Here is a 27,526-nt window from a genome sequence, read left to right as displayed (position 1 = left end):
TGCGACGCTTCACGTAAAGGTTTGGGGTGTGCATTGAAACAACGAACCCCAAATGGTTGGCATACTGTGGCATTCGCATCGCGATTTTTGAATTCTGTGGAGGACGGATATAGCATTAATGAACTCGAACTGTTGGGTGTTGTCTGGTCCATTGAACATTTTAAATATTATTTATACGGCAAACCATTTACCGTAATAACTGAATAACTCAAGTTCTAATATCGAAATCGAGACAGCTAACATTCCTCATACGCTTTTTGCCTTAACTCGCCCTACCGATCTGTCTCCATCCCAATTGAACAATTTTCAACGAGTTGCCAATAAATTTAAAACAGTCTACATGATGTCACACTCGAACTCAGATGAAGGAACTTTGCTGCAAATCAAGCAATCGACGCCCTCCAAAGTAAGATTTGCGGACGAGGCAGGACCAACGCCAGTCACTACTAATAAAGACACAACAACAGTAACGTCACCCTCAGTAGACGACCTCTACTTGGATACATTAAACTTCGCCCTTTCGAAGATCTTTTCTAGCACGCTAATGGCCAGTCTCACCACCAAAGATGCGATATTAAAGGAGATACGAGACTGCATCTTAACTGAAAATGAAGATCGCTGCAAACAGATATCACCATACATACACTCAATCTGGAAAGACCTTCATGTCAAGAATGGATGTGTCTGCGTCGACGACAGGATAGCTCTCCCTCATGCAATCAAAGAAGCCTACGTCGAAGCCATACATGCTACTCACCCTGGAACATGGCGGATGGCAGATATGGCAACCCACGCATGGTGGCCGTACATGCACAGGGACAGAGTCACAAAGACGGCAAAGTGCAATCGCTGTGTAAAAATTGGTTAAAAAATTAAAGTCTATTATTCCTGCTAATAAATGGGCACCATTAAAGTTATGCCAAGTTCCAAATGAAGAAATTCAATTTGATTTTGGAGGACCAATTTATAATGAAAAAAATCAAGAGATTTACTTTCTTCATGTGTAGATCGATTTTCAAAATTTCCAACAGCAGAAGTATTTGATAGAGCTAATGCAGATAATATTTTGAAATTCTTTCAAGAGTATGTTTTGCTACACGGAATACCCCGTTCAATTAGACTAGATCAAGCTCGATGCCAAACGGGACAACAAATTAAAACATTTTGTAGTCAAAATAATATACAGTTAATTGAAGCGCCAATACACGATCACAGAGCAATTGGTTTAGTTGGGAGGCTAGTACAAACAATCAAGAATCGCCTAGCTTGTATTAAAACGGCGGCGCGAATTCAATTTAATATGAAAGCATCAATAAATTCAATTATTTACCAGCTACGAATATGCCGTCAAAAGACTTTTAATATATCACCATTTGAAGCACATTTCGGTAGAAAGGCTAATACTCCATTAAGTAATATATCGACGAAACCTGAGCCAAGTAGTCTGACATATAAAAATATTTTAAATAAATATTTAGATTTGGAGGCAGTCAGATGGGAGGAACTATTTTCCGAAGAAAACTGGGACAACGAGGAAAGGAGTGACACAGAACTCGAAATAAACAGAGATAGATTGAACAAGGACGCAGGAAATCGGCAAATGAGGACACAAACAAAGAATCCAGAGTGATCCCTCATCCAGAAGTCGGACTGTCGGTGCCACGAAGTGAATCCTCCCTAGAATTTAAGCTCGCCAAAAAGAGACCAAGAACTAAACGCTCCAAGAAAAGCCTGGACGGGCTATATGATGTGTTAGCACCCTGTTCTTCGGTGGTGAAGACAGATAAATTTACATCAGTGATAAAGGAGCCCGGAAAAAGAGATGTGACCATTCGTAATTCAGATTTGGCTAAATTTGACACAAAGGCCGAACGCCAAACGGAATTACAAGTGTATGTGAATCGACGACCGAAAACACTAACGGGAAAGATTACTGAAGATCTTATTAGTCATCATGCAAAAGAGTTCAGAACGAAATTAGAAGGAGGCAAACGAAAGAAACACCGGAAAATAGCAGACGATACCAGTGCGGTCTCCTCGATACATTCAAATGTAACTCGAGCTCTTCGAGTACGGATGCCCACTAAACCAAAACAAACAGTTATAACAGCGCCACCAAAGCCACCAGCAGAAGTAACAAGTGATTTCGCGGTGCCAATGGGGATGCCGTCGTCATCCATTGAAATCGCGGAGCCCCCTAGTAGAGCAAAACGGAAAGCTGCTACCAAGGCTTCAGCGGCACTGAAACCGTCAAAAAGACAACGTTCAACACCTTCAGTAACTGCGTCAGACGAATCAATTGCATCTGCGCAAAATTGTCCATCCACAGCTTCAAGTTCCAGTGCACCCTCGCGAAACAAAAGGAGACAAATTATTAAGCAAACACAGATCCTAAACAGGTCCATCATTTCAGCTAAAAAGACGGCCGCAGCTCAAAGTCAGCACAACGAAGCAGATTTTACAGTCGGTCCATGCTCCCCTGCACAGTCTTACCCCATACAGTACTATATTTCGCCCAACTACGAGGGGCCAGATGCATCAACGACGGTCGGCGAGGCGGAAAGATTTTATGAGAGTGACAGTAATTAAAACTTGCCGAACGTTAAATTGCTTTGACTAAAACTTTCTGAAATGAAAACATTATAGTAGTAATTATAGTAACTAGTACATATGTTATTAATTTTATGATAAATAACTTCGTCATTTAGTTTATCAAGGGGGAAATGTGGTTCAGTAGTACATTTCATTCTGGGGCTAATGATTTGGTATAGCAAATCAAGTTATGTTAAGTAAATTTAATTTAGTTCATTTTCCTTCGCCATTTAATTTAATCATAATTTGAGTTCTTGTTTGAAGATCAAATCTTGAGTTTTCACGTTTTAACAATTTGTTTATATCCTGTGCCTGATAAATTTGTCTGTTCATATTGTTCATGTCGTCTCGTGATCTTGAGTTGCCGCAATTTGAATTCAATTGTCGTGATCAAATTGTTGATCAATTTTAGTTATTTTAATTTTATTTCATTCTGCTCATTTTTTAATTCAAATTAGTTGTCTCTCTGTCTTAAATTAGATTTTGCTCCGCCAAAGCATTAAAGTGTAACAAACAATTTTGAGTCTTATTTCGCTAAGCGAAATACCAGTTTAATAATAGAACTAAATTCCGCTCCGCCAAATCTACGCATATTCTGTACTCAGAATATTGAATCGTTCAGCTACAAAATTAATAGTGATTTCGCCCCGCGAATTAACCAATTAATTTGGAATAGTGAATTGAATATTTCGGCACCGCGAATCAACCCAGATTACAGATTGCGAATCTGTATCACAATAATCTTAACCCCATGGGTTTTTGACGGCTCAATGAGATCAATGATATCTTTGCAATTTCTAGGCTGCTATTAGTGCTACGCTGCTATTGCTACGCTTCTATAACTCAGATAATTCCCCGAAAAAACTAAAGTAGATAAAAAATTAATTAAATACTCGAGGTTTGTCTCCTTTTCTTAGGATACCACTGGTAACCAAACAACCGGAATTCCGTCCAGCGTTGGCTTTGAGGAGTTCGATCATCGTAAGTGGTACGCTCCTCTGCAGTCCTACGCCAATGAAATTTGGGCATATTGGCTAGAGGAGTATATACCTGCTTTAAACGGCTGATTTAAGTGGCACATGCCTGCCGAACAAGCCCCTCAAAGTCGGGGATTTGGCTCAGATAGTTCAAGAAAGCGACCCTAGGGGTTTCTATCCGGCTACCCGTATTGAGGAGCTCACGTACGGCTCCACATCAACAACCGCACTTTGTCTGAATCGCTCCTTGATAAGCTTGTACCGATCCGCCGAACATTTTTATGGTTCATATCCTCCCAACATCTTTCGGGTTCATACAGTCATGGTTCATATCCAGTTTCCATGAAAGAAAAACACCATTTATGTTCAGATAAGACCCAATGAACACATAATTTGTTTTCAGTTGATAGCTAATGGTTTTATGGCTTCGACACCGTATTTCAGTAATATTTTAGTAAATTTTTGGGTTTTGCCCGGATTTATTTTATTTTTCCTAGTACAATGAACAAGTCTTATTAATTGAAAGTGCAATGGGCTTCCTTAGAAGAATTAGGTGAAACTGTCGAATAAAGATTACTATCTACGAGATTTCTAGTTCCTTTTCAAAACTGTTATTGTGAATTTTTCTGTCGGTCCCATTGATTGCAGGTCCCGTATTATCTTTGCTAACACAATAATAATCTAGTTAGTGGCTTTATGTTTCATCTTTATGACTTTGATACTACAAAACCTCACAACTTTTTTTGATGTTTGGATGTTTGTTCATCTTTTCACAAGATTGACAGGTCCCAATGACGTTGAGGAAAACGCTCAATTGAACAAAATTTAGAAAATTTACAGAATAACTTATGGTTTTAGTGGCTCCGACACTATCTGCGGACACTTCTCTTTTGATGTTTTTCTAAATATAAATTCTTGTTTGTTTTTATTGTTTTTTTTCTAGGTCGTTAGTCTCATTCTGATTGCTTACAGATCTCAGTGGTTTTCTTGTGAGGTGAAAATATTTTTTAAATATCGAATATCTTATGGTTTAAATGGCTCCGATAATATCTGCTGACACTTTTCTGTTGACTATTTTCTAAATATTAATTACCGCATGTTTTATTGTACTTTTGTAGGTCGTAATTCTTATTTTGATTAGTTACAGGTCTCAGTGGCTTTATTGTGAGCTGAAAATTCACACAATTATTGCTTACTCATAATAACTATTTTGTTTCAACGATTTTGACACCACGAGTTTTCATTTAAACGAGTTTTTTTTGTTTTTTTTGGATATCTGATCGAATTTTTTTGTTCCTTTTTGAAATCCTATCATATTACCAAATTGACGACAGATCCATTTCGTGTTGAAGAGAAGTTTGAACACATAGAAAAATTTGGTATTGAATAGTTTTTCTTTTTAATGAATTCGACAGTTTTCTCGGATTTTCAACTCAACTTCTGCTTTTCGCCGGTATTTGTCTTTTTGTGGTCTCGAGAAGTATTCTATTTAATGATGGACTTCATTTGCTTTGTATTGAAGTACAATTGAAATTGATTAATGCTGTCATAAGACGAGTCATTTTTTTTATTTGGACTTTATTCCTTTTCAAAAAATTCGTTAATTTCTGAAATGTCAATATGCATTCTTCTGTTGATTGTATTTTGTTATCTAACCTTGAAATTTTCATAGATCCCATTGAAATTTTCAGTTATGCATTAATTGAAATAATATAAATAAGTCCTGATATAAAAATATATAATATTTTATTGATAGCTTAGATTTTGAAGTCTTTATTACTTTGGGCTTTGTAAGTTGTTCGGAAATATTTTTGTATCTGTTGTTTTGTAGTCGTGTCCCATGACTCAATGTCACCAAAGAGCAGGGTCATTGTTTCAATGGCTTTTTGAACTTTGACCTTTTTTGTTCTTGTATTTTTTTTATTTTGTCTCAATAATGACAGGTCACATCTGCTTTTTTCAAGGACGACTGATTTTGTATACTTGAATCTTTATCTGATGTTAATTGACTGTTTTTACTAAATGCTCTTAGATAAAAATTAGATGCTGAGTTCTTGTCAGAAAAACTGTTTTTTTGTTTGTTTTTTTTTTCTTGAAGTCTTATTAATGGCTGGTCTCAAAAATTCCGAACATCTTTTCAATTGGTAGACAATTAAATAACAATGTGGATGAGCGGTGTGGGAACATTATTTGTCTACGCACATTAACGAGCCTCCTTGTATATCCTGTCTTCAAATATAGGGTAGTTTTCTGTGTTAAGTGTTGACACCTTTTTTAACTGTCCCATGCGAAATCTAAATATATCGCCCTTATGCATAAAGCCTTAAACCAGGGACTTTTTTGGCTGGCTTTCAGATATTTCAAACAGTACACGACTGATCATTCCTCTTGAGCTAATCTGACACGCTTTTAAATTATTATCGTTTATATCGTTGATATTGAGATCCTGGTGTTGCAACCAAACATATGCGTGCGCGCGTTTGTATATGTATGTATATATATATATATATATATATATATATATATATATATATATATATATGTGTGTGTGTGTGTGTGTGTGTGTGTGTGTGTGTGTGTGTGTGTGTGTGTGTGCGTGTGTGTGTGTGTGTGTGTGTGTTTGTGTGTGTATTTATGGCTGTATATGTATGTCCGTGCTTTTTACTGAGTAAACAGACAACCTTGCTTAAAGTTCTTTTAGCTTTCTTATTTAATATAAGGCACGGAGTTTTTCATAAAACTATTTAATAAGTTAAACTTATTTGAGTATTTATGCGTGCCGTGATTTCAGCAGCCTATTATAGAAGGTATACTCTTTGCACAGATCAGATGTACTTTGATATGTTTCAGAATCAAGTGTTTGAGTTCAAATGTCTGAATACATCAAAATTTCGAAACGAAAAGGAGGATTTCACCCTATTTCGGGTGAGTTATTCGCTTCTTAGAGTAGCCAAAGTTGTTTGCCAATTAGATAATAATGGGCTGAAACAGCGTTCAATTTATATTAATTTACTCCAAAATTACTGCAAACTTTGCAACGAGAAGACAGAACAAGGAGGCTCATTAAAATGCGTTCGCACATGATGTTCCGACCCGCCGAGCTGATCAACATTTTTGACTTAATTGTCAACCAAATGAAGAGATAATCAAAAATATGTTTGAGTTAAAAAAATCTTTACAAACTACTAATTGAATTACATAATGCCATGCCTCATTAAAGCGCTCACGAGATCTGCTATTAAAAAAGACTACGAGAAAAAACAAAAAACAAAATCAGCAAAAACAAAAGTTTCACGGCAAAACTGAATATCTAAATTTAAAAGCACCTTGTAACAACGTCAAAATGCAATCAAATAAAACCTTAACTACACAAATTTACTCTTTTTAACTACACATCAGATGGGATTTTTCTTTAATGGAACTAGCTAAAAAGTCGACAAAAAATAATGAGGCAAAATTCGAAAATCAAATCAACAATTTTAAAAACGTTTCATAACTTCTTTCGTCTCAAAAACCCTTAGCCTTTAACGAAATAATTCTTGATAAAATAACAAAAAAAGTCATTACAAAACCGATAGGACCTGTATTGGTTTAGACCAAGCCATAGAAACGAACTAAAGTTGTAGAAAAACTAAAAGAAAACAAACCTATTGCGAAAACACAAATTATTAACGCCATTTAAATCATTAGCTTTATCTGAATATTGTTTCTCTTATTTCAATTATTATCTATACTAATTCAGCTAAAATTATTCTGAACGATTAAAAAAATGTGCTCGGTCCATATTTTAAAATCATGGGAATCTGTTTTTACGCGAGATTCAGCATTTCTAGAAAATTTTCTAGAAAAGAACAACAAAAACTGAAAAATTAAAAAAATTTTGAAAACAAATATCATAAATTTTAGAGCTATTTGCTTTAAACTGACCGCATTGTAGCATCATTTATTCAATCCTCAAATAGAAGCTTATGAGACCCCTCAGTTTTTTACGACTACAAAAAAAAAGAGAAAAAAAGAGTAAAAACAGCAAAGTAAAAAAGAGAGAGAAAATTGTCGAAGTCGTAAATAGTGAACTTTTCTGTAAAAACTTTCTATCTTGTTGTTTTCTAACAGCAACTGGATGCTTCTTCGTTAAAAAATAACTTCAGAAATTCAACAAATATGAACAAGTATATCAATACAACAAAATTTTTACGAAAAACAAGTAATATCAACGCTATGAAATTCAATAGCTTTCAAAGGAAATCAATAAATACGCTAAATTATGCCTCAATGGGAAAACTATGATGTTTTTCACTCATCAGTCATCGATAATACATCACAATAAGTCTTGACGTTATGAAAATAACGACAAATACAGGCAAAAACCAAAAAATAATGGAAATGCGCGAGAAGAAATTGTCTAAGCCATTTAAACAGTAAGGTTTTCTCTGAAAACTTCCTCTATTGTCCAATGCACGTCTTTCTAAGCAAATAAGAACTGTCATTATTATGAAAATGTTATAAGATTTCAAAAGGAACCAAAATAATGAGAGAAAGATATCCAAAAAATGAGAAAAAAATGAAAACTCGTGGCATCGAAGTCATAAAAACCAAAAGTTAGAAGTCAAAATATCTATGCAGATAATTTTTGGTTGCAGAAGAAAAGAGGGAGATTCTGTAATTACTGAACATGATGAATAGAGTTTAAAAAAATAGGTTTAATGTCGGTCAATGTTCAAAAAAAATTCAAAAAATTATTTTTAACGTCTTAACGGCCATTAGCTGCCCTTCAAAGCACAATATAGATTCAATTACTGCTCATTAGGGAGTCTATTGCGCTTTTAGCCAACGAGTCTATGCCATAGGAGTTAAAAAATTTATTCAAATCTCAAAAAGAAAATCAAAACTTCATTAAAAATTACGAAAAGTCAGAGCATAAGCCAAAAGAGAACAAGTGCGATCCCTTGAAAAGAAATCTTTTGTTCATTGTGCATCATTTGACTGTAAGCTCGGTTTATCCTTAAAGGAATCTTGATGTGGAAAGTGAGTAGTCTTTAAGTGACTTCAAAACACAAAAAAATCGAAAAGTTTTAAAAAAAACAGCTATCAAAGAGAATTCGAGTTTTGTTTTTTATGGTAAACTTACCCATGAGACCAAAATTAGAACTTAAGTCGCCTTTCGTCTTTTAGGAATGAAAAAATCTTTCAATTAGTAGCGTGAAATTTTGTCTTGAATTAATATTTGTATAGAAAACATCTTAATTTGAACGAAAATTAGGCTAAAAGTGAACAAGGTCATGCCAAATGTCCTGTGCTCACACAAAACTTTAAATCTCGATAACGCCTCTGGAAAAAATGAAACTAAAAAAAATATTTTTGATTACTATTTCTACGCTGGACGAGCTTTCTAATGATACCACTCACATTTCTCAACGATGAATATATCGATCGGCCGAAATTGTCTGAACAAAAAAAAACATTTGAGTAAATAGTTCCTCCCCCGACAAGTGGGGTCGGAACAATGATCGCAGCAATTTACCAAATTGATATATAATTGGAGGAAAATTTTATATGTACAGTGCATAAACAATTCATTTAATTTTACGATCAAACAATGCAGACTTATTAAGCTTAGCAATGCATTTAGTTTTGATAGCTTATAAACTAACAACTATCTGTTCAAAATGTTTTAACAAATATTTAACTATTTCTTTTATTTCAGGAGTATAGAATTCAAGTCGCAACTGCAGAAGTAAAAACTGATAAACAATTGAAAGTAAGTAATGAGCGTTTTTTTCCTTCCTCATTTAGAAATTGACTGTATTGTTCTTTTCTCACGATCATGATTACAGAGAAATAATGCGAGATTTGCGGATGAGAGCAGTGAAAATAAACATGCCTGCATTGCCTGCATTAGAGCAATATTAGAGCCTGCATTAGAGCATTGCCTGCATTAAATTGCCTGCATTAGAGCAATAGTGTAAGAGTTGAGATAAGCGGTAAATTTTTTCGATGAATTTATTATGATTATGGCCCAAACCGACTACAGTGAACAGTTTTGATCCACTGACTTCTTGCTTGCAGTCACGCCCTTTTCCTGCGTATTCAGGTTCACTCCAGTTATTGTAAAATATATGTGTTTTATTTTTTTAACTATTAGCACTATCATTATTAACAATATCAATGAAATTTTTATTTTCACTTCCGTCACCACTAAAAACTGAAATTATTCCAGCGTTTTGCCTGAATTTCTACTTTTTTGAAAAAAGAGTCAGTTTTTTAATAAATTTTGCAGTTCTTGATTAGTGGATCTGAGAAATTGATCTCCCCTTTGGCCGAAGCCTCAAGTTTTTAGTCATCAGACCTTTAGAGGAATGAATTCCAAGCCATGAAGACCAGAGCATGGGTGCGAAAACCATCGGGGGGTTAGCTCATAGAGGAGTTGAGTCTAGCTCCCACCGGCCGAAAATAATTCTCACAAATTTTAGGATTTTACAAGACCTAATCTTTGATAACAGTTTTTGGTCCGCTCTTCCATATTCGACCAGTAGGCGATCTTGGTGATCTCAATCATCTTGTTTTCTCGTATAATCGCACGGCGCATGATGCCACAAAACAATTTCTCGGAATTCTCGACGTGATCTCCCCCATTTCAAGTGCCCTCCCTAGTTTTTTCGCCCCTTTTATCATAAAATAGCTGTGTCTTTGTCACAGCTATTTGTCACTTTCTAAAATGGCCAATCGACCTTTTTGAAGACCTTCATTTCATGCAGAAAATCAACGTAATCATGTCAGAAAGAATATTTATATTTTATATTTGGTCTCAAGTATTGGGCGGTACCTCACATTGAAGACTCTGCCCCGCAATAAACTTCCATTCGCAATAAACTGGTCAAATTTTAAGAAATTCCTAGAAAAAGGCAGAAATTACAACTGGTTTTTAATTTCAATTTCCTATTTTTATATTTTTAAAAAAAAAATTGCAACGAAATTATGATGCTGGCTTTATCTGATTATATTTTTGTCTGTTATCATACCGTGCTAAAAGTATACTTAACTGTAATGCTAAATTTGTGCTACATTTGTTTATGGTAAGAAAATACAAAATTTCATCCTTGTTTTCTACTGTAATGAAAAAACAAAAAACGAAATAGAATATGGATTTGCCATATGCATATAACATTTCCCCTGCTCCGACAACTATTGGAGGAATAAAAATATGAAAACTCAACACCTTAAAATCGTAATATTATTTTTTTTTCACCGGTTATAGAACATACACAACATTATGCAGTTTTAAGAAGTATTCAATATACATCAAAACTCTCGTTACCTTCATGTTCGGCCTCAAGAACCGACTTCTTCGTGAGAAATCTGGGTTTCGGTTTTGCACAGATATTTCTTGTTAGGATTTCGTGGCGCACACTGCCCAACAAGTGTATGCGTAGTGTCTGTAATATGATTGTTAAAGCCTTCAATTGCGTCAATCTCCACTACCAATATGCGTTGTAATTTTGCTTCAGCTTTTTTTTCTTCATCCGAATCATTCTTCTGTCTAACGTACTCACCAGATTTTTCGCTTGAGATATTTGCAGCCCAATTTGTCGTTTTACTTGAAGAAAGGTTTTGTGGTGCGAGTGATGAACTTGTGTCAGCGTATGCCTTTCGGTGCGCAATAGTTTATTCTTGTGGAACTTGGGTAGTAGTGGGGTTATAATTCGAGTTTCGCCTATGTAGTCGCATTTGGGCTTGCCTTTTGGAACACGCATTTTCAGGCCCTGTGCAATATTACTGCTTGTTAAGATTTTCTGGATACCACAATTACATCGTCGCTAACTTTTTTGAACGCCTATTTCTTTTGTCAGGTCTTTTTTACGAAGGGCAATTTTCCGTATTTGTTTTCTTCTCACTTGTTGTTGCAGGATTATTTATGCGTATTCTGCTAACTATGTGTTTCTTTTTTCACTTGTAAGAAACCTCACAATATCTAATTGTCTAACTCTGCACTCATGTTTGTGTGGCTCTGTAAGGATGCTGGAGCTGGTACTTGAAACAAGCCGTATAAGTGTTTTTCTCTCGTTTATCAACATTTTTTTGCAGGCCGACTTGATTTGACTTTAGCACCTCACTCAGTACGTGGAAATTGGCGCGTTGCATATTCAGAACAAAAGTACTCCTCGGGGTTCGTATGCTTGAACCAATTGCCTGCGTTTGGCTGCGTACCCTTGTGGCGGTTGACATGAGCTTTCACTTCTACTTAACTATATGTCCGCCCACTGCTCGTGAATCAGTTAATTTGTTCCGGAAAGCTGTTCTGTCTAAAATTTTATTGATCTTTTTGTAATTTCAGTTTTTACTGTTTTTTTGTTACAATTTTTGACAAATATATATATATATATATATATATATACATATATAAATTATATATATATATATATATATATATATATATATATATTGCATGATCTTCCTTTATGAACTTTCCAGCAGGATACCCGACTATTGATAGTTTGTATTAGTCTTTCGACTAGACCAATTGCTCTGTGATCACTTGCGGGAATGTATATAAGCTCAATAGAATTTTATTTACAAATTATGTCGAGCTTTTTCCCAGTCAGACATTTTGCTCGATCCAATCTTTTTGTTCTTGGTACTCCGTTTTCGATGATTTTTGACTCAAGAGGTTTTACCAATTTGGGCCAAATGTGTTATTAAAGACTTCAAGGTAAGCATATTTCGAATATCAATGCGTTGCCGTCAGACAATATTGTTCAATGCATTTTCCATTCAAAAAGGGTCACCTTATACCTTAAGTTCTTCCAGATTTCGGTGCATGCTCTGCATTGACAAGTTTTATCCAGTATTTCGCGGTTGATTTACGGCCACCAAAAATCTTTTGCCAAACTTAGCATTGGGAGAACGTCAGGATGAGAGTAATGTATATTGTCTAAGACTGCTTCGTTATCGCTTTTGGTGTAGCGATTCGCTCAATGATACACAAGCACCCACTAATGATGCTTGGATTTCATCGCATAGAGTGGTTGCATTGACTGATTACCTTCAGGCGCTGTTCGTCATCTCTGCGCACTCAATCTCTCAGTTCCTTTATTATTGCATCTTTGCTTGTCAGAACCGCACAACTTGTTCAAATGCAGACATTTGGAGGAACCTTCACAAACTTTTCACCACTGCTTCCGCGAAATTTTTGTGCCTCGGTTTTAGTTTTGTAAATGTTGGACAAAATTTTCTCCTGGCTAGATGAATTGTTTGGGTCTGTTGCTGGTGTATAAACTTGTACAAGGGTACGTTTTGAGTCAAGATTTGAGTTGAAGGTGAATTGTGATTGTCAGGATTATGGTGTTCTATTGGAAATCTTGCAAGGCATTTTGATTTTGCCAATTGAATTGCCTGATTGCTAAATTGATTTTAAAGTGTCAGATAACAACTGATCGCTGTGTGTTTTATTCGGCATAAAACGAGGAATTATTGGTTCTGGGGTATTCATTGTCATATTTTGTGGTAAGAGGTATTTTGCCACTGAGTTGTTATTTTTTTCGTGGCTTCAAAATTTGTTTGTTCAAAATTTTTTTTCGTGGATTCACTGGTTTGTTGTCAAATGTGGCGCAGAATTTACATAATTGTTCTCACTGTTCGCATTTTTAACTTTTCTAGCTTTTGAAGGGTAAAATGCATCCTAATAAATTAGTTTTTTTCTATTAACAGATAGTGGACTATGAGACAATCAATTTCTTTTGATATGCATCATTATTGCCTGTAGTGATTATCTAGAGACCAAAGTTACATCGTCGCTAATTTTTATCGGATGCCTAACTTTTTGTCAGGTCCTATTATGAAGAGCAATTTTCTGTTTTTGTTTTCTTCTCACTTGTTGTCTCAGGTTTAATTATTTGTAGTCTGCTAATTATGTGTTTCTTTCTTCATGAGTAAGAAATTTAACGATATCAAATTATCTAACTCTGCACTCTTGTTTGTGTGGCTCTGTAATAATGCTGGAGCTGGTACTTGAAACAAGCCGTATAAGTGTTTTTCTCTCGTTTATCAACATTTTTTGCAGGCCGACTTGATTTGACTTTAGCACCTCACTCAGTACGTGGAAATTGGCGCGTTGCATATTCAGAACAAAAGTACTCCTCGGGGTTCGTATGCTTGAACCATTTGCCTGCGTTTGGCTGCGTACCAAGTGGTTTTTACACAAAGCATTTCCAGGAGCTGGTACTTCAAACAAGCCGTCTACGTGTTTTTCTTTCGTTGATCAAGATTTATTTTGCAGGCCGACTTGATTTGGTTTTAGCACCTCACTCAATAGGAAGAATTTGGCGCGGTAGGTTTGACAGATATATATTACATGATCATCCTATTTGAAATTTCCAGCATGATACCCGACTACTGATAGCTTGTATTAGTCTTTCGACTAGACCAATTGCTCTGAGATCATTTGCGGGGGTGTATATAAGCGCAATATAATTATCTTTACAAATTTCTTTGAGCTTTTTCCCAGTCATATACTTTGCTTGATCCAATTTTATTGATCTTGGTACTCAGTTTTAATAGATTTCTGACTCAAGAGGTTTTAATATTTTGGGCCAAATGTGTTATTAAAGACTTCAAGAGCAGCATATTTTGAATATCAATCCGTTGCCGTCAGACAATACTGTTCAATGCCTTTTTCATTTAAAAAGGGTTCACCTCATATTTTAAGTTCTTCCAGATTTCGGTGAATGATTTGCACTGACAAGTGTTTTTCCAGTATTTCGCGGTCGATTTACGGCCACCAAAATTGTTTTTGCCAAAATTAGCTTTGGGAGAACGTCAGGATGTGAGTAATGTATATTGTCTAGGACTGCTTCGTTATCAATTTTGGTATAGCGATTCGCTCGATGATACACAAGCACCCACTAATGACGCTTAGATTTCATCATATAGAAAGGATGTATTGACTGATTACCTTCAGGCGCTGTTCGTCATCTCTGCGGTTCCTCAATCTCTTGGTTCCTTTATTATTGCATCTTTGCTCGTCAGAACTGCACAAATTGTTCAAATGCACAAATTTCGAGGAACTTACACAAACTTTTCACCACCGCTTCCGCGAAAATTCTGCGCCTCGGTTTTAGTTTTGTAAATGTTGGACAAAAAGTTTTTTCCTGGCGAGGTAAATTGTTTGGGTCTGTTGCTGGTGTATAAATTTGTACAAGGGTACTTTTTGAGTCAAGACTTGAGTTGAAGGTGAATCGTGATTGTCAGGATTATGGGGTTCTATTGGACTTCTTGCAAGGAATTTTGAATGTGCCAATTGAATTGCCTGATTGTTAGATTGATTTTAAAGTGTCAGAGAACAACTGATCGCTGTGTGTTTTTTCGTTATTAACTTTTTTCGTTACTTCTTAATTTGTTGTCAAATGTGGAGCAGAGTTTACATAATTGTTCTCACCGTTCGCATTTTTAACTTTTCGAGCTTTTGAGGGGTAAAATCCATCCTAATAAATTATTTATTTCTCTTAACAAATAGTGGATTTTGAGACGATCAATTACTTTTGATATGCAATATTATTGCTCGTAGTGATTTTCTGAATACCACAATTACATCGTCGCTGACTTATTTTGAACGCCTAATTTTTTTGTAAGGTCTTTTTTATGAAGGCAATTTTCTTTTTTCGTTTTCTTCTCACTTGTTGCTTCAGCTTTAATTATTTTTAGTCTGCTAATTATGTGTTTCTTTCTTCATCTTTAAGAAATTTAACGATATCAAATTGTGTAAATCTGCACTCTTGTTTGTGTGGCTCTGTTATAATGCTGGGTTTTATGTGTTTTTTACACAATGCATTTCCAGGAGCTGGTACTTCAAACAAGCCGTCTAAGTGTTTTTCTCTCGTTTATCAACATTTATTTTGCAGGCCGACTTGATTTGATTTTAGCAACTCGCTCAGTACGAAGAATTTGGCGCAGTGCATATTCAGACCAAAGTACTCGGGGTTCCAAATCTTGAACCACTTGCCTTATTTTGGCTGCGTACCTTGCTGCGGTGGAATTGAGTTTTTCCACTTTTACTAAACTAAATGTGCCTGTGTCCTCCCACTGTTCATGATTGAGGAAATTTCGTCCTAACTGCTGTTTTGTCTAAATATTTTTCGATGATCTTTTCGTAACTTCAGGTTTTACTGTCTTTTTTGCGATGTTTGATAGAGATATATTACATGATCATCCTATTTGAGCAGGATTTCCGACTACTGATAGCTGGTATTAGTCTTCCGACTAGACCAATTGCTCTGTGATCATTTGCGGGGGCGTGTATAAGCGCAATATAATTATCTTTACTAATTTTTTTGAGTTTTTTCTCAGTCAGATACTTTGCTTGATCCAATTTTATTCATCTTTGTACTCCGTTTTCAACGATTTTTGACTATGTCAGGATTATGGGGTTCTATTGGAATTCTTGCAAGGCATTTTGATTTTGCCAATTGAATTGCCTGATTGCTAAATTGATTTTAAAGTGTCAGATAACAACTGATCGCTGTGTGTTTTATTCGGCATAAAACGAGGAATTATTGGTTCTGGGGTATTCATTGTCATATTTTGTGGTAAGAGGTATTTGGCCACTGAGTCATTATCTTTTTTCGTGACTTCTTAATTTATTGTCAAATGTAGAGCAGAGTTTACATAATTGTTCTCACCGTTTGCATTTTTAACTTTTCAAGCTTTTGAAGGGTAAAATCCATCCTTATAAATTATTTATTTCTAATAACAGATAGTGGATTTTGAGGCGATCAATTACTTTTGATATGCAATATTATTGCTTGTAATGATCTTCTGGATATCACATTTACATCGTCGCTGACTTATTTTGAACGCCTAATTTTTTTGTAAGGTCTTTTTTATGAAGGGCAGCTTTCTGTTTTTGTTTTCTTCTCACTTGTTGCCTCAGGTTTAATTATTTGTAGTCTGCTAATTATGTGTTTCTTTCTTCATGAGTAAGAAATTTAACGATATCAAATTATCTAACTCTGCACTCTGGTTTGTGTGGCTCTGTTATGATGCTTGGTTTTATGTGTTTTTTACACAATGCATTTCCAGGAGCTGGTACTTCAAACAAGCCGTCTAAGTGTTTTTCTCTCGTTTATCAACATTTATTTTGCAGGCCGACTTGATTTGATTTTAGCAACTCGCTCAGTACGAAGAATTTGGCGCAGTGCATATTCAGACCAAAGTACTCGGGGTTCCAAATCTTGAACCACTTGCCTTATTTTGGCTGCGTACCTTGCTGCGCTGGAATTGAGTTTTTCCACTTTTACTAAACTAAATGTGCCTGTGTCCTCCCACTGTTCATGATTGAGGAAATTTCGTCCTAACTGCTGTTTTGTCTAAATATTTTTCGATGATCTTTTCGTAACTTCAGGTTTTACTGTCTTTTTTGCGATGTTTGATAGAGATATATTACATGATCATCCTATTTGAGCAGGATATCCGACTACTGATAGCTGGTATTAGTCCTCCGACTAGACCAATTGCTCTGTGATCATTTGCGGGGGCGTGTATATGCGCAATATAATTATCTTTACTAATTTTTTTGAGTTTTTTCTCAGTCAGATACTTTGCTTGATCCAATTTTATTCATCTTGGTACTCCGTTTTCAACGATTTATGACTCAAGACGTTTTAATTTTTAAGGCCAAATGTGTTATTAAAAACTTCAAGAGAAGGCTATTTTGAATCAATCCGTTGTCGTCATACAATATTGTTCTATGCCTTTTTCTTTTAAAAATGGGTCACCTTATTTCTTCCAGATTTTGGTGCATGCTCTGCACTGGAAGTTTTTTTCCACTATTTCGCGGTTTACGTCCACCTAATTTGTTTTTGCTAAAATTAGCTTTGGGAGAACGTCAGGATGTGAGTAATGTATATTGTCTAAGACTGCTTCGTTATCGCGTTTGGTATTGCGATTCGCTCAATGATACACAAACACCCACTAATGATGCTTAGATTTCATCATATAGAAGGGATGTACTGACTGATTACCTTCAGGCGCTGTTCGTCATCTCTGCGGTTCCTCAATCCCTTGGTTCCTTTATTATTGCATCTTTGCTCGTCAGAACCGCACAAATTGTTCAAATGAACAAAATTTGAAAAACTTGCACAAGCTTTTCAACACCGCTTCCGCGAAACTTTTTCGACTCAATTTCAGTTTTGAAAGTGTTGGACAAAGTTTATTTCTCCTGGCGAGGTAGAATTGCTTTGGTCTGTTGATGGGGTATGAGTTTGTACACGGTACTTTTTGAGTCAAGACTTGTGTTGAAGTAGAATTGTGATTGTCAGGACTGTGAAGTTTTATCGGACTTTTGACAAGGCATTTCGATTGTGCTAATTGAATGGTCTGAGTGTTTGATTAATTTTAAAGTGTCAGATAACATCTGATAGCTGTGAGTTTATTGAGCAAAAACGGAGGGTTATTGGTTCTGTGGTATTCATGGCCAAATTTTTTTGCAAGATGTATTTTGCCACTGAAGTTTTTTCGCGGCTTCTTAAAATTTTGGAGGGTTATTGGTTCTGTGGTATTCATGGCCAAATTTTTTTGCAAGATGTATTTTGCCACTGAAGTTTTTTCGCGGCTTCTTAAAATTTTGTCAAATGTAGAGCAGAGTTCACATAAATCTTCTTACTTTTCTCATTTTTAACTTTTCTAGCTTTTGAAGAGTACAATCTATCCTAAGAAATAATATTTTTCTATTCACAGATAGTGGACTTTGAGGTGATAAATTAACTTTGTTAATTATGATTAGAATTTGCGATTCGATTGCCTTAGTGATTTTTTAGTATTATGAATATTTAAGTGCAGCGTTTGCGGGGCCAGAGTGTTAACTGTATCAACAGTAAAATTTTGTGATGCAATGGGTTGTTGACATTTTAAACAGTTTGTTTTGTTGTTATTACTTGCGGCGCAAAATCATTGTAAAGATTTGTTTGATATAAATCATGTTACATAATGCTGGATGTTTTGATTACATTCGAATTACATTAAGGATTTGTTCAATGATTTACGTATTTTAGAAATGGTGGCCTCTGTGCATTTTTCTTCATACGAGAAAATTTTTGTTCCCATGCAAACGGATTTCAAAACAAAACTCCCATTCAGCTCAGAAAAGAAGCTCATTTGTAAAGTTATTTAGAAGGAGTCTATCGACCCATCGAGATAATCGGCTCATGTATGCCTTGTTAGATCCCTGCTCTTTGAGAATTGCAACGGTCAGTTATGACTGTCAATTGCTTGCCATATATGTATTATTTAGAGTAGTCGAACAGACCATGCCCAGCTGGTCAAATTCGTTTACACGAAATCTTTCTCCAGTAATGATCGAAACAGACTGAAATAAATTCAGTTGGTTTGCATCCATCTCTTTCCGATAACGAAGTGAGTGACATAGCTGAACAGGGTTTGGCATTAAATTACTGATATAATCAACTGATTCCAGGAATAAGCTAAAATTTTTGTAGTATTCGGTTGCAGTAAAGATAAAAATACAGTTCTTTTCGATCTCTGTCTCTGAAAGTCAAGGCGAAACCCAGTCTCTGAAAATTTTTGTCCAAAGTGCTCAATTTCGATTTTGAAAAAAACAATAAATAATAAAGCATAAAATTGTTTTGAACTCAGATTTACGTTTTTCTGTACTGAATATGATTATATCGTGAATTAAATCAAATGTAGGTGATAAATCCTTAAGTGTAAAACCGATAGCTTTTTGCAATTCCCCAGTCAAGTCAAGTATACAATAAAATCTGGTTTTGAAACGGTATGTTCCAGTCATTTCCACACCTAGTTTTATATTTACCTTGATTGGATGTTTCTCGGTGAATTTGAAGTTGATTATAAGCGTAATTTAGAGCGATTTTCGATGAGTATGTGTATTTGTCATTTATGGTTCGAATCAAATTTTGTGATATCGGGTCAATGAGCAATTCATTGTTTGGCATTTGGTACTTATTTCAAAGGTCTGTTTTATTGATTACTTTTTAATCTGATGCTGTTTTTTTAGTTTTCTTTTTTAACAGTTGAGGCTTTCGGAACGAAAATTTAATCAGAGCAGCTTGATATTTTTTGATGTAACCTTCTTTTTGTAGACTACTCATTTTTTCGAAGACTTTGAGTTCCAGGTTAAAAGAGATTAATCTCCGTTTTTAAATATAGCTGTTGAAAATTTATATGGAATCGATTTTGTAACCTTTGTCTTTAATAAACCAAGATGTGATGTTATTCCGGGAAATTGGGATCAACATTTTGTTGTATAGGACGTTGGAAATGAAAGTTCAATTTGTTAATAGATATACTAGAATCAAATTGCTGTTGTACAACTGCAAACTGCAAGGCAAGTTTGGTGGAGGAGATCTCTCACCACTATGTGTTTTTGACTGTTCTCCACTACTCTCAGTAATACATTTTGTAGATTCCAATAATTACATGGAAATGAAGCTTGTACTTTATCAGTTACTTCAGTTGGTTCTTTCGAGCAAAGTTTCAATTCTTGGTCACTCCAGTATCTCAGTATCCCCTATGCGATACTCTTATTGATGATACTGCATACACCTCCGGTTTATATCATTCCAGTTTTTTGTGTTTTCCAAATTGAATCGCTACTTTGAGAGGCTCCACTTTTGTTGAAGTTTTACAAATTAATGTCTGGTCGTATTTATTAACCGAACTTTCATACCACAAAACGATACTTGATCGTACAACTGGTTATATCCAGTGACCTAATTAACTTTTTTTAACATCATGTTTTACAGTACAATCGAATTAATTAATATTTGTTTATCGTGATTGGATTTGCTTTTGATTTCCTTGTTTTTGACCCACTCTTGCAAAGTGATTGGCATTTCTACAAAATTTGCAACTCTTTCCTTGAGCGAAACAAATTGGTTTATGGTTATTTTTCCATCAATGATTTCAATTTTGACAACCCTTTGAGCTTTTATTTTGTGGGAAAGCAATTGCATTGCAATTGAAGTTCTGACGTTGTTCGTTTTAATGTGTGTTGCAATTTCGGTTCCAAGAATGTTTACCATATTGACAGTTTATTAATTCGTCGGGTTTTGGTTTATTCTTTGCTGATTCTTTATTTTCATCTCCGCTTGAAATGCTTCTTCAATACTTTGGGTAACTGTTACTCAGAGTAGTTTTTTTTTCAAATTCAATCGTATTGTTGATAAATATATCTCGTATTCTTTAATCCTCTTTATCTCCTAGCCTGCCTTTTTCAGCTTATTCTATGAATAAGAAAGTTTCACTGCTTCGCGTTTTCGCCGATTTTGGTTATATAGTAAGTACCAGTCGTGAGTGAATTTTCAGTTTCTTATGGATATTTCTTACTATGCTTTGCAAAATTCTGCTGTTGTGTTTTCCAATTTCCTAGCTGCGATTCCTTTCTGTTGAAAACTCTACGCCCTTCCGTGCCAATGCGGAGATAGAGTAAAGATGCCGCCTTTTTGGCATATATTCCCCATAGTTTTCTGCCCACTTAAGATGCCAAATTTGTCTATCTTCTTGCATCAATTTTACCAGGCTATATTTAATTGGGTGCTTTTAATGAGTCCTTAGAGTTTTTATTGTTCAGCAATGGAAGTTTTGGTTTGCAAGAGGAGATAATTTTCATTAAACAATTTTTTTTCTCGGTTGATTGGGTCTACGGTAGGTTGCCATAAAATTTTAATAAGTAGAGGTTTGTTGGCTTCTCTCTATGATTGCACCATAGAATATTATCTTAGAACCTAACCCGAAATTTCACAATGCAATAGTAATTCTACAGTTTGAGATGGACTTTGCGTTGCAAACTCCTCCTTCAATGGTTGCGCAATTTTACTTAATTGCTTTGACTAGACTGGGCCGAGGAAATTGGTCTTTTCTACTCAGTACCGTTTTTTCTTGTTGTTTGGCAGTGTTTGTTTTTCTCTCAGTTCTTAATGAAAAATAGTTTGAATTTAAGGAATTAATTATAATTGATAAGTTTGTGACTTTTGTGAATTGATAAACATAATATTTTTTAATTGAAAACGTTAAATGTGTGTTTTTTGATTTTCTATTGATTTTTTTATTTTTGTTGAACTGAATTTTAGCAAATTTTTGGTTTTCAAACTTTGAAAAAACTTTTTTTTATTTTGCCCTATTGTCTAGGTTTGTGGTAGCTGCCTGCCATTTTTAGGTTTATTTTCTGCGTGTCTTTAGAAATTGCCTGTTGGCGCAACTTCAAATCAGCTACAAAAGCCATCAGATAGCAAGATAAACTTTTGAAACTAAAAAACTTAGAATTTGTCAAAACTCAAAAATGTTCAAAACTGTAAAATTATACAAGTTGGGACCGAAAATCTGTACCCCACCCCCGATTTTTGGAAGGCGAAACCCGAGCATCCCGAGGTTATGGCACGCGGTTAGGATTACCTCTAAACTACTCATGGATCCAACGAACGTTATTGCATCAGACCCACAAGTGTGGCTATTAGCACTTATATGGTGCAAAATTGGCATTTTTCGATATTTTGTTACTTATTGTTAAATTTCTCATGTTGTTTAATTTATTAAACTTTAGGTGATCATTAAAGGTCAAATACCGTACAGTTGGGGCATTTAGAGCGACGCAATAACCATCCTTGATTATGTCAACAAAAGTAAATATTGCAGTTATTTGACATTTACAATGTAAACAATGACCTATATAATTTTCTTGACTAACCAATCAGACACCAGTAGTGATGATGTTATAAATTACAAATATTTGATGTTTTATTTTAACCCAATTGTTTCATTAGTGAAACCGAATTGTATTTAGGACCATTACAAACTGTTATGCAGAGCAGTTGGCTCTCAGATTGATTAAAAATTGATTCTTTGAAAACTTTAGAATTTTTTGCTAGTTTTTGCTAGATCTTTTAAGTTTAATTTTAAGTTTATGCAAGAGTTTAAGTTAGTTAAACTTGACTTAGAGCTGACTTGACGAGAATTTAGCAACAATACTAGCTACTACCTGAAGCCTTAGAAACTTCAGCACGAGATTGAACATAGATTATCACTAAGGATTTTCTTAACTTCAATCAACAAAATTAAAGTTACTAGCTGAAGCCTTACAAATTTCAGCACGAAATTGAACATAGATTATCACTGAAAATTTTCTTAACTTCAATCAACAAAATTAAAAATACAGTCCTTTGAATACGTCCGAGCGACTAATTGTTTCGACGAGATCGTTAGTCAATTGAACCCTGTGAAAAATCAGGCAGGCGTAAAACTCGAGAACCAGGCTGTGATATAACGGTTCCGCTGAGATTCCTGAGCAGCCGCAACATTCGGTCCGCCGACCCAGACCTAAGCAACAACACGAACAGCAACGAATCTTCGATTCAATTTGATGGACCAGAACGAAATCTTTACGATGGCTTGAAAGAGTCCCGATAGACATTGGAAAACGGCTAACTACAAGATGTCAGGCCAACTCAAGAAGCTATAAAGTGAACACGTTGAGTTGCTCAAAACATTTGACGGACAGCTTGATGATGTGAAAAATCAGTTGGCTCAGAAGAAAACAATATCTGCAGAAAGAACATATCAATGTTTGTCCGCAACTTACGATGAACTCGAGGAAAACAGAGAACAGCAGAAGTTACTATTAAAACCAAAGTATTTTGAAAATTTCGACAGTGAAACCAAGCGTATCTTAGAAGAAAAGAGTAAAGTTTTGCGATAGGTAGTTGAAAAATGCCCTTTCTCCGAGACATTTAACGTTACCGCACCAAATTTGTTGAGTGTCGGAAAGACACACTACGAGCATACAAATTAAGCGACTAAAACTTAAGCGACTAAAAAAACAGACAATATGTAATAAAATGGAAGAGCAAGTAGAAAAGCTAGAAAAGATATACACAGAATGGATTCAAATAACAAGTCCAGAGGTTCGCGCCGGAGAGTTTGTGGATGTCTATGACATTAGGAGTCACTATAGAGACCTGATCACGCTCTACAGGTACTGCAAGGATTATGGAAATCAGACATCGTTAGTTTCATCCACATCGGCTGGTGATAAAGACCCAAACAAAACTAATTGATACAGGAAATAGAGTGACAAAAAACAAACAAGAGAACGTTGAGGTCTCTTCCAGGCACTCTGCTACACAAGGAAGCAGAAAACAAACCAATATCGCCAACTTGCGATCATCGAGAAGGCGACAGATTGAAGAAATGGAGCTCAAAAACCTGAGAACAAAGAAAGAAACAGAGCAACGACTGCGAGAGCACCAGTTGGAGTTTGAGCAGGAGCATGAAGAAGTAGAACTTCGTCGCCAGCAGGAAAAGTTACGTTTACAACAGCAACAACAACAGTAGAAAGCGAAAGTTGAAACATCAACAACGAAAACAAGAGTTACAACAACAGCAACAAGAGCAGGAATTATGTCTGAAGATGCAACATAAAAAACGGCGTTTTCGACAGCATGAGCGAACCCTTGAAAACGAAAGAAAGAAAGCAGAGGAAGAAGAAGAACAAAGACATCTGAAACCTGAGCTGGCCAAAGGAAGCTCAAGGGCATCTGGATAAGTGGCAGATGAAATACAAAGTGTTCGATCAAGACAAAATCATGAAAGAACAGCGGGTGGGCAGAATCAGTGGCTCAACAGTCTGTCCCTAGACGGCCACTATCTCCAAACGTTATCAACCCTCCAACAAGTGTCATCCAGGTCAGAGTTAACAAACGTTTCAACACCTATCCGAAAACCAACCCGCTGTTCCAACTCGGTGAAAGAGTTTTTCTCAACGCAACTGACAGATCAGAGCATTCTCAAGAAACCAAAAATCCGTAAATCAATTAGAGTAACGGACCCACCAGCGCCGTTGTCAAGGACGACATTTCAGCAGCAGGGAACGTCAGAAGTTCGAGAGAGAAACAGGAGTCAGAGTCCCATTACCAACCAGTACCAAGCAGTGGTGCCAGTGGCTTGCCAAAACAAAAACTGACTGAGTTCAGGAGATCCACTGGAGTGGCCAGAGTGGTCAGGTATTTTTGATGTTGTTGTTCTTCAAAGGCCAATCAGTGATACAGAAAACATGCAATACCTGAAGACAACTCTCAAGGGTCAAGCAAAAGCAGCAATATCGGGAATGGGATTCAGCTCACAATCTTACTATTGTGCTTGGGATAAACTCTCTGAGAAGTATGGCAGATCAGATGTTATAGTCAACGCTCAATTCAAGAAAATACATACTCATCCTCCATTTCGGCTTGAAGATTCTACGAGCATTGACAAGTTTGCAAATGTGGTTACAAAGGTAGTGAACACCTTAACTCAACTTGGATACACATCAGACCTAGAAGCAGAAGCAGGGCTGAGTTCAACAACGAGTAAACCTTCTCCGCAACCGAGAGAACAGTGGTTGCAGTATTTTCAAGATCGTCGACTACCGAGAGGTAACCTGATTATTTTCAAAGAGTGGTTTGCTTCCAAAACAGTAATTCACGAGAACCTGTCAGCACAGACACACTCGTCGTTTGACAGAAACAAATTTCAAAGCCGTGATAAACCGAAGACGAGTACCTTTGCTTCAAACGCTGATGAGTCAAGCAAACTCAAGAATTTTGAATATCCCCTCTAAGATGGACATCACCATATTTGGAATTGTGAAAATTTCAAAACAATGAAGGCAAATGAACGACGAGAGCATGTCCACAAGTTCCGACTGTGTTTCAATTTTTTGAGACCAGGTTACTTGTCAAAGGACTGCATTGGCAGGTTATGTAGTGTCCCCAGCTGTGGAAGGCGACACAACAGACTTTTGCACAGCGACTTACCGAAAAAGGATATTATAAAGAAGATAGTACAACAGCAGTAGTACAACGGCAGTAGTACTAACGACAGTATTCTCAGATGCTACAACGGCAGTAGCAACTAACATCACCAAAGGAGGACTCCCAGTGGTGCGAATCAAGCTGACAAACAGAGACTTAAGCCTAAATGTACTAGCAATGTGTGATTCAGATCCTCGATTTCATCTGTAGACAAGTCAGTGGTGTCTAAACTTCAACTTCAAGACCCAAAAGCGTCCTTATCAGTAGCAGGGATCCATGGCTCACAAGACGTCAAGATTGAAATAGTGCCGATAGCTGTTTCAGCCCATGAGAAGTCTCAAACATTCACAACAGTGCAATTCTATGTGCACGAGATACTGAAATCGGGTGACCAGATTGTGGAGCTGCAAGAATTGAAGGACCGTTACTCACATCTGAGGAACTTGCCAAATAAGAGCTACAATCTAAACGAGGTTCAAGTGATTCTTGGACAAGATTGTTACGACATTCACCACCCTTTCGAATTCAAGAACTGATGACAAAGCTGCACCATGGGCAGTGAAATCAACGATTGGCTGGTTCTTAAGTGGTTCGCTACCATCGAAGCAGGCCGCAACCCTTGCCACAACAGCAACATCAATTGCAGATGACAAACTAGCAAACCAATTGAGTAAATGGTGGGATATCGAGTCCTACGCTTCAAACTGCGATGTCACGGGTCATTCAAAAGAGGAACAACGAGCAATCAAGACGTTGGAGCAAACAACGCGATTCAACGGTGAAAGGTATGAAGTAGGACTTTTGTCGTGAGAGGACGAAGTGAAGTTGCCAAACAACTTCTACTCTGCAATGGGGCAACTCAAGTCCCTAGAACGGCGCCTGCAGAAGGATGAAACGCTAAGGAAGCGCTACCAGGAAACCATCGACACAGATGTCAATGCTCGATACGTTCGGAAAGTTGATCAAACTGAACTTAATGAAACCAAGGACAAGCTGCAGTGGTAATCACCACATCATCCTGTCATAAATCCGCACTAACCTGAGAAAGTCAGAAGAGTGTGCAACGCAGCAGCAAAATACCAGCAGCAAAATACCCTAAATACCATTTAGGGTGTAGCCCTAAACGAAAAACGTCTATTCGGACCAGACCTCCTGCAGAGTCTGATCGGAATTATTTTTTGCTTCCGAGAACACCCAATAGCTTCATCAGCAGATATAGAAGCAATGTTTCTTCAAGTTGCTGTCCCAAACGATGGCAGGCGATATTTATGATTTCTCTGGCGAGAAGAGCCAGAGGGGAGAATAGAAGTCTATGAGTACACACGACATATTTTTGGGGCGAAAAGCTCGCCGAATTGTGCAAATTACGCCTTGTACAAAGTGGCGAAAGATAATGCAGTCAACGACGAAAATATTGTCAGAACGGTTCATCAAAACATCTACATGGACGACTTCCTCACGTCGACCAGAACCTCTCAAGAAGCGATTGAGATCTACCAGCAAGTCAGAGACATCATCATCAAAAGTGGATTCAATTTGACGAAATGGATAACAAAGTGACGATGAAGTCAAGTCACAGATCCCAGAGACAGACAGATCAACCAGAGTTGTGAAAACTTTCGAAGCAGAACCACAATCATCTTTAATCCTAGGACTTAACTGGAATGTGGACACAGACATTCTCATTGTCTTTCGTGGAACTGAGCAAGAAGTTCCAGCAAAAATAACTCAGAGAATTGTCCTATCCTTTGTCTCAGCGGTGTTCGACCCACTTAGGATATGTTCACCCTTCACGATAAGAATGCAGTTTCTACTCAAAAGCATTTGGGCAACAATGGAACAAGCAGAACACTCAGAACTATTCAGTGATTGGTGCTCAGTGATTTGAGAGAAATAAGGACGATGACAATAAATCGAATTTATTTCGAAAAAGGATGTTCATACTTGAGACTACACATTTTCACACACGCGTCAGAAGAAGCGATTTGCATCGTGGCATATTTGTAAGACGAGGCGACGTTAAAACTGCACTATATGATAAGAAAAAGTCGTTTCGCATCAATCAGACACCATGACAATACCGAAGTTAGTACTTCAGGCCGCAGTTTACGGAGTTTGTCTCAGAAAGCAGATACTCAACAAACA

General features: G+C 36.4%; 1 protein-coding gene across 6 annotated transcripts in view; it reads left to right on the top strand.

The window, feature by feature from the left end:
• LOC142339296 (uncharacterized) overlaps positions 1-27,526 on the top strand; it is a 106,273-nt gene that overhangs the window by 18,247 nt on the left and 60,500 nt on the right. For all 6 annotated transcript variants that reach the window (XM_075389232.1, XM_075389228.1, XM_075389231.1 and 3 more), the window contains 2 exons: positions 6,420-6,494; positions 9,274-9,327. In XM_075389232.1, the coding sequence (XP_075245347.1) occupies positions 6,420-6,494; positions 9,274-9,327 (129 nt within the window). The remainder of the gene's footprint in view (positions 1-6,419; positions 6,495-9,273; positions 9,328-27,526) is intronic.

This window comes from Convolutriloba macropyga, chromosome 5, assembly GCF_964194025.1.
Source record: "Convolutriloba macropyga chromosome 5, txConMacr16.3, whole genome shotgun sequence".
Classification (NCBI taxonomy): Eukaryota; Metazoa; Xenacoelomorpha; order Acoela; family Convolutidae; genus Convolutriloba; species Convolutriloba macropyga.
The sequence above is the reverse complement of the archived record's forward strand: the minus strand, read 5'-3'. Positions and strand labels throughout refer to the sequence as shown.